The following is a 14321-nucleotide window of genomic DNA, read 5'->3' on the forward strand; positions in this document are numbered from 1 at the left end:
ATTTAGTTCCCTTGAAAATAACCTCATTTTTCGCCTTATTGCTCTCTACTATAGGCTACAGTCCTGTCAAATTCGTGTTTATTTAACAGAGTTGAACTTGTTGACAGTGCCTCAAAATTACATTTTCAATTCATGCAACAGAAAATATTGAATCGTAATATATACAGAGGCGATATGAAATTACCTGAGGTCCGGGGAAAACTACTTATTTCAGTCATACTTTAATTTATCGACAAGAAAAGCACTTTCCCGTATTACATTTCGAACGTAACCTCTCACACGATGGTCTCTATCATTGAATGAGAAATAAGTGTACACACAGGCAGGCTATAATCTTGTTCAGAATCAGGGGATTAGGGTCCTCAGTTTATGAGGAAGTAAGTGTTTTTCGTTTGAATAAACCCATTGATGCGTAACATTTCTTTCAATCGACATTTTGGCACTATAAACAATACAGAACTGTTAGGTTATATGAAAACATATTCGCCTCCGGTTAGACGATTGAAAAGCATGACCTGAAAAGTGACAAGATTACATTTGTATATTAAATTAACAATAATAATAGCCCTATGTGAATTCCTTTTGTTCTTTGGGTTGTGATATTTGTTTTATTCACTAAAAGATCATAACATATCAACATACCTGCAATAACCACGATATTTCCCACTATATTTTGTCTGTCATATTCATATGAAAAATAGGATATAATGAAATGGTATTGCCTTTGATTGGTTTCAAATGGGTGCCACTATAAATTCATCCGCAAGTATGACTATTTGATACCCACTGACATTCTTACATTTATCATTTACCAGACGCTCTTATCCAGAGCGATTTACAGTAGTGAGTGTATACATTTAACTTGTTTCACTCCTATTTGATATTCAGTTCTCCTTTGTGAATCAAAGGAGTGCACTGAGGAGAGGAAAATAATTGAGTGATACAAAAAATAGGGAATTTTACTTCCCTAATGTAACAGTCTTTATACTCTATTTAGTTGAGGATGACAACAATTAAATGCAATCAAAATATATAAGATCTGATATTGTACACACAATATAATGCTATTAGAGTCTGTTGAGAAATTATTGAATGTAAGTGAATAACAATTTTTCATCACATTTCAAGAGACAGATAAGTACACAAACAAATCACACAAAGTTAAAGAAATATACATGGTTGGATAGAGATCAGTTTTCCTTTTTTTTTCTACAGTGGATGTGTGTTTTTGAGCAAAACAATGTTAGCAAAAGCTTAGCAAACCTGTCCACAAGTGGTTGTAGCTAGCTATGTATTAATGATGCTTCTCTCCTGGTGCCAACCTTCTCTCTCCTCTCTTTGCTCCTATTCACAGAGTTTGCTGACAGAGGAGGATGGGTATTAATGGAGACTGTCACAGGAGAGGAGGGTAAAGACCAGGGGCCTGTTAAGGAGGCAAACAACGTTTTGAAATAGGGAGGTACCATTTGTACTTGACCAATAAGAACACAGGTACAATTTTTCAGATGTGAAATGATTAGTTAAGGTGTGCCCTCCTTACCAGGCCCCTGCCCCTGGTAAAGGTGCCAGCTGGGGCACTGGCCTGGGCATGGTCCCCTTAGACTCAGAGCGACATTGCAAGGCACCATGTCACAGTGTGGGGGCACCAGGGGAGCATCAGAGGGCAAACCATAGAAATATAATGGAAAGAACAGGCGTCCCCATTCGAGTCAATTATGCCATAATAGAGCCTCACAGTGGAGGTGTCATAACTCCCATAAAACCTAGCGGTCCAACAGGGAAATGGTTCCAATCGTCTTTCCCCAATACATTTTTTCCCCCATAGGGGATTTTAGAAACACTTCAAATAAGGGCTGTGTTTTGTGTAGGTTTACCCTGGCGTGATGTTTTGATAACCATGTAAATCTCTCTCGGACAAGGTGACTTTTATCAATATATTCGGCTGTATTTACTCTCAGATTCGAAAGTGCTAATTAGCATCAAAGTAGACATCATGCAAAACTACAAATCCCTGCAAGCTCCTGCACGTCATCTCCAGCTGACACCTTTGTTAACAGATATTGTGTCAATTTAAAACTTCCACAAGACAGTTCACAGAATTCTCTATTTAAATAAATGTAGCCAATTTATTAATTACTACATTTTGCTAACATTAGATAGTTAATTCAGAGATTCTTACCTTTGCCTCGATTAGGCAGTCTCGCCCAGATCATCATGGCATTTGTAGTTCTTTATGATAGCCATATTAGCAGTTAATTTGCATTTTATTGTTGGGGGGTAAATACAGGTGAATATATTAATAATATATCCTACAGAGATTTACATGGTTATTAAAATGTCCCACCAGGGTAAGCCTACATGAAACACAACCCTTATCTTTAGTCTTTCTAAAATTCCCTATGGGGAAAATGGTGGAAAAACGATTGGAACCATTTCCCTGTTTGACCGCTAGGTTTTATGGGTATTATGACTCATAGGGTGTGTTCGTAAATTCACTCTGGAGTGCCTGAGTGTGCTCAGAGAGCCCTCTGGCCGTTCGGAAATTCAGAGCATTTTGCTCTCGGAGCATTCAGAGCGTACACTGGACGCTCCAGCCGAGTAGGGTTGATCCGAGCGTTCTGACCTCACAACGGCAGTCAAGCACCCAAGCTAACTGGCCAACGTTGGCTAACTTGCTAGCTACTTCCAGACACAAATGAGAGAACACCTCACTCTGACCATTTTACTCACCCTAGCAGAGTTGATCAAGCTGTTTATGTTATCCAGAGTGTTGGTGACTGTTACTGTGCTGCTAGCATCTATTAATTACGCTTTTTTGCCAACGTTTACTGACATCAGCCATATTCAACGGGAGTTGAGCGTTTGTAAATTCATCAGTTATTCTGCGCTCTGGCACACTCAGACAAGAGTGCTCTGAAATTGTAATAGATAGCCAGAGTGAATTTATGAATGCACCCATAATGGGCTACTCTATCGGTGGACAAGTAAAATCAGGAAGCATACCTACCCATCAAAATGTGCTGTGATTTGTTGATTCAACTCAACTGACATTACAAAAAAATGCATTCATTTGAATGAACATTCTTGCCATGGAAATGATTCCATCACAATACCAGGCAGACATTGTAAGTGTACGTATAAGTTTACCGGTCTAAAATGGCAGGGTTAGCGGTTCCAAGCCCGTTCTATTCATTCTTTTTTGTATGGAGAAAACAACCTGAAGAGAGCAGAGCCAGTGCTTGCTGGCATGAGTATGCCTGCTCAAACACATTCACATGGCCGTTGTTTCAGTCTCAGCTCCAGTTTTGCTCCTGTCTAAGGTAAGTGAATTGCATTTAAACAAGACAGTTGCACAAGACAGTTCACAGAATTGTCTATTTAAAGAATTTCAGCCAATACAATACAAGCCCTACATCAATTAGTCTTGTAGTGATTTTTGAACATTTTGAAATTCATTTGACTCTTGATCTGAGTGATAAGTTTTAGAGTGTTGTATTCACGGTCTGCTTTTCCACAATAAACTGGAAGAAAATGTGCACGGGCTTTGGTGTGGTTTATTTACTTTATTTAAATTAAACGAGAAGTCACTTTCCATTTACAAAAGCACTTGCTGATACCTTTTGTTCACGTGATTGAAACAATGACTATGCAGGTGTTATATTTATTTAGCATATATGAAATCATTGAGTATCCAGGGATGATAATAACACATCAATACATTTCATTAACATGAATGTATAGCAAATAACGATTTGGTATTTTACAAAACCAATATTAGTAAAAATGTATTAATACCCATGTGTTCTGCATTAAAAGGAATAAATTCATCATGCCTCTTATGTTACATTGTCCAGTGACCAAGCAGCAGTAGCCATCGACTCATTCAACATGCAGAATTACAGGAACATGGCTGTGTTCAGTAGGGTGAAACATTCCAAACATTGCAGATAGAAATGTAATATATAGATCTGTAATGACTCCTTTTCCTACAGGACAGAGAGGAATCATGTTCTATAAAATGTATTTCTACCTGAAAGTCCTGTAACATAGCGTTTTTCTGAACAGACCCGTGTAGTCAACCAGACATCCATTCCCCAGACAAAGGACTAGGATTGTATCGTGATATAAAATAAAAATGTTGATAAACACTGAATACAAAATCAGTGACCAAATATTTAGAACCTGTTTTAAGTCTAAAAGGTGAGTCTATCTTTCTGGTCTCACTAGTGCATCAGATCACACTTCATATCAAGTCCCATGTGGTCTGGTCAAGTCTAGCAATGACCCATTCATTAATAAAAGCAAGCTGGCAAAGTAGTTATTCAGCATACAAGCGTATGCTTGTGTTTGAGGTGTGTGTGTGTGTGCACGCAAGAAAGGAATAAGCCTTTTCTATTGTTAAAGCACTAACCTCTGTTTTTTGTTGCAAAAAATAAAAATAAAATCATAATCAAAGCAAGATGAAATCATCAGAAGACACTCGACTCAACAAACTAAAAAGATACCCACCGAAACCATCAAAGTTACCAAATGAAGAGTAAACCATACATGGAAGTGATTTGGTCTTAATAAGCAAAGCTAATATACATTACAGCGCATGCTGAGCTAGGTCGTTATCTTCAGAAGTAAAACAACTACAGCTACATTAGGTCCATCACCATTTACAAGCTTGTGAAAAAGTCAAAGTGACACGTAGTTAATCAACTCCATAAAAACATGTCTAGCTAAATAACAAACTTCAACTATTTCAAATGAGCAGTAAACCAAATCAGCAACAAGCATTTTGTTTTGAGCCCGTTTCTGTCACTAAAAGCCCCAAAAAGTGTATCTACCTAGAGGTGGGATGCGTTCCAAATGGCAACCTATTCCCTTTATAGTGCACTATATTGGGAATAGGGTGCATTTTGTGACTAACACAAAATCATCAGAGCACTTTTTATTCGCACGCACACATACCCAAAATGAAACACACGCCATGTGACACATCCACACACACACACACACACACACACACACACATCCACACACACACACACACACACACACACACACACACACACACACACACACACACACACACACACACACACACACACACACACACACACACACACACACACACACACACACACACACACACACACACACACACACACACACACCAGTATGTGGGAGTAACACTGGACAGTTCCTGGATTTGGAAAGAGAGAGGAGGGAACATGAGGAGGGAACCACTGCTCACAATAACATCCTAATGAACATCAACATAGCGAGAGACCAGAAGACATCAGGACTGTCTGGCTGTGCTGTGTGAAGCGGTAGGATGGAAGGTAGGTAGCAGACCTGGGTTCAAATACTTTATCTGGGCTTTATTGAGCTTGTCTGGAACCAATAGAATAGTTGGAACCAATAGAAAGTTGTAAAATGTATCCCCCTCCCATCAGGCACCCCAGGCAGACTAAAGCAAATGCTCAAAGCATTTGAAAGACTTAAAAGAGTATTTGACCCCAGGTCTTGTAGGGCGGTAGGCAGGCTCCTAGTCTCCTCTAGGGGAATCCGGAGGGGAAGAGGCTGAGGGGTTGGCTCTCGTTGGTGGGCAGTGGAGAGCGGTAGCCCTCAAAGTTACGGGGGATGGAGCCGCTGGTGGAGCCAGAGCTGTTGCTGAGAGTCTCAATACTGCCCTCCCTCTGGAGCTCTGTGGGGGAGAAACAGAGGTACACACACACACACACACACACACACACACACACACACACACACACACACACACACACACACACACACACACACACACACACACACACACACACACACACACACACACACACACACACACACACAATGAAAATTCCAATCTTCTATGAGCTGTACATTGAAAGTGTTGTAACGGTGTAAGTAGATTATGTAGTGCTGAGTGGGATTTTGTCTTGTTTCTGTCTGTGTACCAAACCAATAAAAATGTACATTCACATATAAAGCTGCCAGATGTTGTCTTTACCAGAGGCCAAGGCAGAGCTACAAGCATTTTGCGTCTCCCTATCCAACTCTGCAACAGATGAAGTGTCTATAGGGGACAAGGGCTAGGGGGTGTTTCTGGACAGGGCCCAAAATGCCACTCCCTCCACTACCATGTCTCTGGGTTGGTTGGTCTGCACTGTCAAACACACTGACTCTCAACCTGATTCATTAACCATCCCAGTAGTTACCGTACAGTATGCCAGCTAGCAGTCTGCTCCTGTGTAGACTGACACACTGTCTGACAGACTGCTCCAACACCATTCACAGGAAACTGTTACGTCAGTCTATGGCCATACGGAACATATTAAAGAGACGACATGTTGTAAAATATATCCGCCAAGATGGGTGCAGACTGGCATGGTGTGAGGAAGGAATGAAGGCAGTGATCTACGTGATGCATTTTCACACAGATCAAACATATATACCAGTCATATTGATGATGGTATATATGATGACGATGGGGGGGTGTATGGGTGGGGTCAGTAGCGTGTGCGTGAAGGGTTGGGAGGTGGGTGTATGTGGGTTTGTGAGAGTTAGTTTGCCCACATACCCCTGTGACTGGTGCTCATGAATCCTATTTTAGACACTCAGCTCAGAGAGAATGAAGAATGCCAAGGCCAGACTAGGCCAGGACCGGCCTGAGAAAAAGCAGAGGCCAGACTAGGCCAGGACCGGCCTGAGAAAAAGCAGAGGCCAGACTAGGCCACGACCGGCCTGAGAAAAAGCAGAGGCCAGACTAGGCCAGGACCGGCCTGAGAAAAAGCAGAGGCCAGACTAGGCCAGGACCTGCCTGAGAAAAAGCAGAGGCCAGACTAGGCCAGGACCGGCCTGAGAAAAAGCAGAGGCCAGACTAGGCCAGGACCGGCCTGAGAAAAAGCAGAGGCCAGACTAGGCCAGGACCGGCCTGAGAAAAAGCAGAGGCCAGACTAGGCCAGGACCGGCCTGAGAAAAAGCAGAGGCCAGACTAGGCCAGGACCTGCCTGAGAAAAAGCAGAGGCCAGACTAGGCCAGGACCGGCCTGAGAAAAAGCAGAGGCCAGACTAGGCCAGGACCGGCCTGAGAAAAAGCAGAGGCCAGACTAGGCCAGGACCGGCCTGAGAAAAAGCAGAGGCCAGACTAGGCCAGGACCGGCCTGAGAAAAAGCAGAGGCCAGACTAGGCCAGGACCGGCCTGAGAAAAAGCAGAGGCCAGACTAGGCCAGGACCGGCCTGAGAAAAAGCAGAGTCCAGACACGAACACGCATACGCACAGACACACACACTTACAAGCGTTCCACCATACAAATGAATACTTAACTCAAATACGTGCTCACTTCAGATATCAGTGATCACATCCCATTCAACGTAAAGCACCTGAAGCAGCTGTAAAAGCCTTGTATAAACCCAATCCATGACATATGTAAACCAGGCAGTGTGGACTGAAGGAAGAGGTTATACTGGAGCCATGAGAATGTCCCACGGGAAACAGTAGCTGTTGGCTTCAGATCCGACGAGCTACACAAAGCCGTCCTACCTTCCTACCTTCCACAGAATCCACGCAACACACCACTCTGTTCCACATGTTACTCTATCCCACCTCCCTCCCTTTTTCATTTGCTTGGATACAAGCAACAGAAACACAGTCACAGCAGAACAGTAATCCCAGGGGCTGACGACTACTGTTTCACATTGGGGTTTCACTCTCATGCACTCACTGCAAGCACACAGACACGCACGCACACATGTACGCACACACGCGTACACACATGCAGACAAAAATTAAGTGTGGATTAATCAGTAATGATATGGGTCATGTCTAATGATATCAGTTACTCAGCTGCAATGATGTAGAGGTGCTGGTGTCTCTCTGACAGAGCCCAGACTATACAACTCACCTCCCGCTTCTTCTTCTCCTCTGGACTATCTTCTATCCCTTTTCCTAACCCCTAGCCCCCCTCTCTTAACCCCTAGCCCCCCTCTCTTAACCCCTAGCCCCCCTCTCTTAACCCCTAGCCCCCCTCTCTTAACCCCTAGCCCCCGTCTCTTAACCCCTAGCCCCCCTCTCTTAACCCCTAGCCCCCGTCTCTTAACCCCTAGCCCCCCTCTCTTAACCCCTAGCCCCCCTCTCTTAACCCCTAGCCCCCCTCTCTTAACCCCTAGCCCCTGTCTCTTAACCCCTAGCCCCTCTCTCTTAGCTCCCCTCTCCTAACCCCTAGTCCTTCTCTCCTAGTCTCCCTCTCCTAACCCCTCGCCCACATGCTTAACCCCTAGCCCCTCTCTCTTAACCCCTAGCCCCTCTCTCCTAACCCCCAGCCCCTCTCTCCTAACCCCTAGCCCCTCTCTCCTAGCTCCCCTCTCCTAACCCCTAGCCCCTCTCTCCTAGTCCCCCTCTCCTAACCCCTAGTCCCTCTCTCCTAGTCCCACTCTCCTAACCCCTAGCCCCTCTCTCCTAGTCCCCCTCTCCTAACCCCTAGTCCCTCTATCCTAACCCTTAGCACATCCCCTAGCCCCTCTACTAACCACTAGCCCCTCTACTGACCCTAGCCCCTCTCTCTATAGCCCAGCCCAGATCATCATGGCATTTGTAGTTCTTTATGATAGAAACATTAGCAGCTAATTAGCATTGAATTTTTTTTTGGGGGGGGGGGTAAATACAGGTGAATATATTAATAAAGGTTACCTGGTCTTAGTGAGATTTACTTGGTTATTAAAACGTCACACCAGGGTAAGCCCACATGAAACACAACCTTTATTTTAAGTGTTTCTAAATCCCCTATGGGAAAAATGAATGGGGAAAAAAACGATTGGAATCATTTCCCTGTTTGACCGCTAGGTTTTATGGGTACGATGACTCACAGGGTGTGTTCATAAATTCCCTCTCGAATGTCTGAGCGTGCTCAGAGAGAGCTCGGAAATTCAGAGCATTTTGCTCTCGGAGCGTTCAGAGCGTACACTGGACCCTCTAGCCGAGGAGTAGGGTTAATCCGAGCGTTCTGACCTCCTGGAAGGATATCCTTCCTCCTGGAAGGATATTGACCTCATCCCGTAAGTACAGGATGCATGGTTATTCCTTAAAAGTGCCTTCCTCACCATCTTAAATAAGCATGCCCCATTCAAAAAATGCAGAATCAGTAACAGATATAGCCCTTGGTTCACTCCAGACCTGACTGCCCTTGACCAGCACAAAAACATCCTGTGGCGTTCTGCATTAGCATCAAACAGCCCCCGTGATATGCAACTTTTCAGGGAAGTTAGGAACCAATATACACAAGCAGTTAGGAAAGCTAAGGCTAGCTTTTTCAAACAGAAATTTGGATCCTGTAGCACAAACTCAAACAAGTTCTGGGACACTGTAAAGTCCATGGAGAATAAGAGCACCTCCTCCCAGCTGCCCACTGCACTGAGGCTAGGAAACACTATCACCACTGACAAATCCACGATAATTGAGAATTTCAATAAGCATTTTTCTACGGCTGGCCATGCTTTCCACCTGGCTACCCCTACCCCGGTCAACTGCCCTGCACCCCCCACAGCAACACGCCCAAGCCTCCCTCATTTCTCCTTCACCCAAATCCAGATAGCTGATGTTCTTAAAGAGCTGCATAATCTGGACCCCTACAAATCAGCTGGGCTAGACCCTCTCTTTCTAAAATTATCCGCCGCCATTGTTGCAACCCCTATTACTTGCCTGTTCAACCTTTCTTCATATCGTCTGAGATCCCCAAAGATTGGAAAGCTGCCGCGGTTATCCCCCTCTTCAAAGGGGGAGACACTCTAGACCCAAACTGTTACAGACCTATATCTATCCTACCCTGCCTTCCAAGATCTTCGAAAGCCAAGTTAACAAACAGATCACCGACCATTTCAAATCCCACCGTACCTACTCCGCTATGCAATCTGGCTTCCGAGCTGGTCATGGGTGCACCTCAGGTCACGCTCAAGGTCCTAAACGATATCATAACTGCCATCGATAAGACACAATACTGTGCAGCTGTATTCATCGACCTGGCCAAGGCTTTCGACTCTGTCAATCACCACATTCTTATCGGCAGACTCAACAGCCTTGGTTTCTCAAATGACTGCCTCGCCTGGCTCACCAACTACTTCTCTGACAGAGTTCAGTGTGTCAAATCGGAGGGCCTGTTGTCCGGACCTCTGGCAGTCTCTATGGGGGTGCCACAGGGTTCAATTCTCGGGCCGACTCTCTTCTCTATATACATCAATGATGTCGCTCTTGCTGCTGGTGATTCTCTGATCCACCTCTACGCAGACGACACCATTCTGTATACTTCTGGCCCTTCTTTGGACACTGTGCTAACTAACCTCCAGACGAGCTTCAATACCATACAACACCCCTTCCGTGGCCTCCAACGGCTCTTAAATGCAAGTAAAACAAAATGCATGCTCTTCAAACTGTCGATGACCACACCTGCCCGCCCGTAATCTAGAATTGGCTTCCTATTTCACAACAAAGCATCCTTCACTCATGTTGCCAAACATACCCTCGTAAAACTGACTATCCTACCGATCGTCGACATCGGCGATGTCATTTACAAAATAGCCTCCAACACTCTACTCAACAAATTGGATGCAGTCCAACTCCTACCTGGGCTCGAACCAGGAACACATCGACAACAGCCACCCTCGAAGCAGCGTTACCCATGCAGAGCAAGGGGAACAACTACTCCAAGTCTCAGAGCGAGTGACATTTGAAACGCTATTAGCGCGCACCCCGCTAACTAGCTAGCCATTTCACATCGGTTACACCAGCCTAATCTCGGGAGTTGATAAACAGCACAATGCTTGAAGCATTGCGAAGAGCTGCTGGCAAACGCACAAAAGTGCTGTTTGAATGAATGCTTACGAGCCTGCTGGTGCCTACTATCGCTCAGTCAGACTGCTCTATCAAATCATAGATTTAATTATAACATAATAACACACAGAAATACGAGCCTTTGGTCATTAAAATGGTTGAATCCGGAAACTATCATTTTGAAAACAAAACGTTTATTCTTTCAGTGAAATACGGAACCGTTCTGTATTTTATCTAACGGATGCAATCCCTAAGTCTAAATATTGCTGTTACATTGTACAACCTTAAATGTTATGTCATAATTAATTACAGCCTTTGTTAGGAATAATTGGACTTGACACAGTTCGCAATGAGTCAGGCGGCCCAAACTGCTGCATATACCCTGACTGCTTGCACGGAACGCAAGAGAAGTGACACAATTTCCCTAGTTATAAGAAATTCATGTTAGCAGGCAATATTAACTAAACAGGCAGGTTTAAAAATATATACTTGTGAAATTGATTTTAAAGAAAGGCATTGATGTTTGTGGTTAGGTACATTGGTGCAACGACAGTGCTTTTTTTTCGCAAATGCGCTTTTTAAATCATCACCCGTTCGTCGAAGTAGGGTGTGATTCAATGAGAAATTAACAGGCACCGCATCGATTATATGCAACGCAGGACACGCTAGATAAACTAGTAATATCATCAACCATGTGTAGTTAACTAGTGATTGTTAAGATTGATTGTTTTTTATAAGATAAGTTTAATGCTAGCTAGCAACTTACCTTAGCTTCTTGCTGCCCTCGAGTAACAGGTAGTCAGCCTGCCACGCAGGCTCCTCGTGGAGTGCAATGTAAGGCAGGTGGTTAGAGCGTTGGACGAGTAACCGGAAGGTTGCAAAAACGAATCCCTGAGCTGACAAGGTAAAAATCTGTTGTTCTGCCCCTGAACAAGGCAGTTAACCCACCGTTCCTAGGCCGTCATTGAAAATAAGAATGTTCTCTTAACTGATTTGCCTAGTTAAATAAAGGTGTATAAAAAAAATAATAATAATAAAAAAGAAAAACGGCATTACCGATTGTTATGAAAACTTGAAATCGGCACTAATTAATCGGCCATTCCGATTAATCGGTCGACCTCTACTCCTAACCCCTCTCTCCTAACCCCTAGCCCCTCTCTCCTAAACCCTAGCCCCTCTCTCCTAACCCCATCCCCTCTCTCCTAACCCCATCCCCTCTCTCCTAACCCCTAGCCTCTCTCTCCTAACCCCTAGCCCCTCTCTCCTAACCCCCTAGCCCCTCTCTCCTAACCCCTCTCTCCTAACCCCTAGCCTCTCTCTCCTAACCCCTAGCCCCTCTCTCCTAACCCCTCTCTCCTAACCCCTAGCCTCTCTCTCCTAACCCCTAGCCTCTCTCTCCTAAGTCCTAGTCTCTCTTCTAACCCCTAGCCCCTCTCTCCTAACCCCTAGCCTCTCTCTCCTAACCCCTAGCCCCTCTCTCCTTACCCCTCTCTCCTAACCCCTAGCCTCTCTCTCCTAACCCCTAGCCCTTCTCTCCTAACCCTCAATCCCTCGCCCTCTCTCCTAACCCCTAGCCTCTCTCTCCTAACCCCTAGCCTCTCTCTCCTAACCCCTAGCCTCTCACTCCTAACCCCTAGCCTCTCACTCCTAACCCCTAGCCCCTCTCTCCTAACCCCATCCCCTCTCTCCTAACCCCTAGCCTCTCTCTCCTAACCCCTAGCCCCTCTCTCCTAACCCCCTAGCCCCTCTCTCCTAACCCCTCTCTCCTAACCCCTAGCCTCTCTCTCCTAACCCCTAGCCCCTCTCTCCTAACCCCTAGCCTCTCTCTCCTAACCCCTAGCCTCTCTCTCCTAACTCCTAGCCTCTCTCTCCTAACCCCTAGCCTCTCTCTCCTAACCCCTAGTCTCTCTCTCCTAACCCCTAGCCTCTCTCTCCTAACCCCTAGCCCTTCTCTCCTAACCCTCAATCCCTCGCCCTCTCTCCTAACCCCTAGCCTCTCTCTCCTAACCCCTAGCCTCTCTCTCCTAACCCCTAGCCTCTCTCTCCTAACCCCTAGCCCCTCTCTCCTAACCCCTAGCCCCTCTCTCCTAACCCCTAGCCATTCTCTCCTAACCCCTAGCCCCTCTCTCCTAACCCCTAGCCACTCTCTCCTAACCCCTCTCTCCTAACCCCTAGTCTCTCTCTCCTAACCCCTAGCCATTCTCTCCTAACCCTCAACCCCTAGCCACTCTCTCCTAACCCCTCTCTCCTAACCCCTAGCCTCTCTCCTAACCCCTAGACTCTCTCTTCTAACCCCTAGCCCCTCTCTCCTAACCCCTAGCCCCTCTCTCCTAACCCCTAGCCATTCTCTCCTAACCCTCAACCCCTAGCCCCTCTCTCCTAACCCCTAACCTCTCTCTTAACCCCTAGCCCCTCTCTCCTAACCCCTAGCCCCTCTCTCCTAACCCCTAGCCCCTCTCTCTCCTAACACCTAGCCCCTCTCTCTCCTAACCCCTAGCCTCTCTCTCCTAACCCCTATATCCTAACCCTCAACCCCTATTCCCTCTCTCCTAACCCCTAGCCATTCTCTCCTAACCCTCAACCCATAGCCCCTCTCTCCTAGCCCCTCTCTCAACCTCTAGCCCCTCTCTCAACCCCTAGCCTCTCTCTCCTAACCCCTAGCCCCTCTCTCCTAGCCCCTCTCTCCTAACCCTCAACCCCTAGCCCCTCTCTCCTAACCCCTAGCCCCTCTCTCCAAACCCCTAGCCCCTCTCTCCAAACCCCTAGCCCCTCTCTCCTAACCCCTAGCCCCTCTCTCCTAACCCCTAGCCCCTCTCTCCTAACCCCTAGCCCCTCTCTCCTAACCCCTACCCTCTCTCTCCTAACCTCTACCCTCTCTCTCCTAACCTCTACCCTCTCTCTCCTAACCCTTACCCCCTCTCTCCTAACCCTTACCCCCTCTCTCCTAACCCTTACCCCCTCTCTCCTAACCCCTATCTCCTAACCCCTAAACCATTCTTGTTCTAACTCATAATAGTCCTAAGTAGGGTTTCCTTCCAATAAGTTGATCCCTGGATCAGATGTTGTTCTTGATAACATCAACACCCACCCACCCTGATGCTCACAACCTCAACACAATCCCCTCTGCTCTAACGTGGATCTAAGCTCTGTAACACTTGACATAGAGCTAACCTTATGACATGTAGTTAACACCAACTAATCCCATCCCCCTGAAATCAGCCTGGTTAACACTACAACTAGTCTGTTAACCAGGCTGATTCACTCAGCTGTACATGGTAACTGCATAGTACCTACATGACAATGACTAATTCTAAAGAAACATAAATCCACCACATTCTGTTTCAGATTGGTTACTATATTTACATTTTCATTCACATTACTAATGTAGTTACATGTAATAATTACAATTAATGTAAAACTTGACACTTTCCATTAAAACACAAATACTTAGGGCCAAAGCCTGGACAAACAGCAAGCTGAATACAGGGAAATAAAATACAAATTTAGACAGG

General features: G+C 45.5%; 1 protein-coding gene across 5 annotated transcripts in view; it reads right to left on the minus strand.

Annotated features, from left to right (window-relative positions):
• Positions 1-3543: 3543 nt before the first annotated feature.
• The window catches only part of LOC106612862 (BCAS3 microtubule associated cell migration factor), a 342172-nt gene continuing 331394 nt past the window's right edge, over positions 3544-14321 (minus strand). For all 5 annotated transcript variants that reach the window (XM_045724534.2, XM_045724533.2, XM_045724532.2 and 2 more), the window contains one exon: positions 3544-5695. In XM_045724534.2, the coding sequence (XP_045580490.1) occupies positions 5547-5695 (149 nt within the window). In that variant the 3' untranslated portion in view covers positions 3544-5546. The remainder of the gene's footprint in view (positions 5696-14321) is intronic.

The sequence above is a fragment of the Salmo salar genome, chromosome 09, assembly GCF_965601325.2.
Source record: "Salmo salar chromosome 09, fSalSal1, whole genome shotgun sequence".
Classification (NCBI taxonomy): domain Eukaryota; kingdom Metazoa; phylum Chordata; class Actinopteri; order Salmoniformes; family Salmonidae; genus Salmo; species Salmo salar.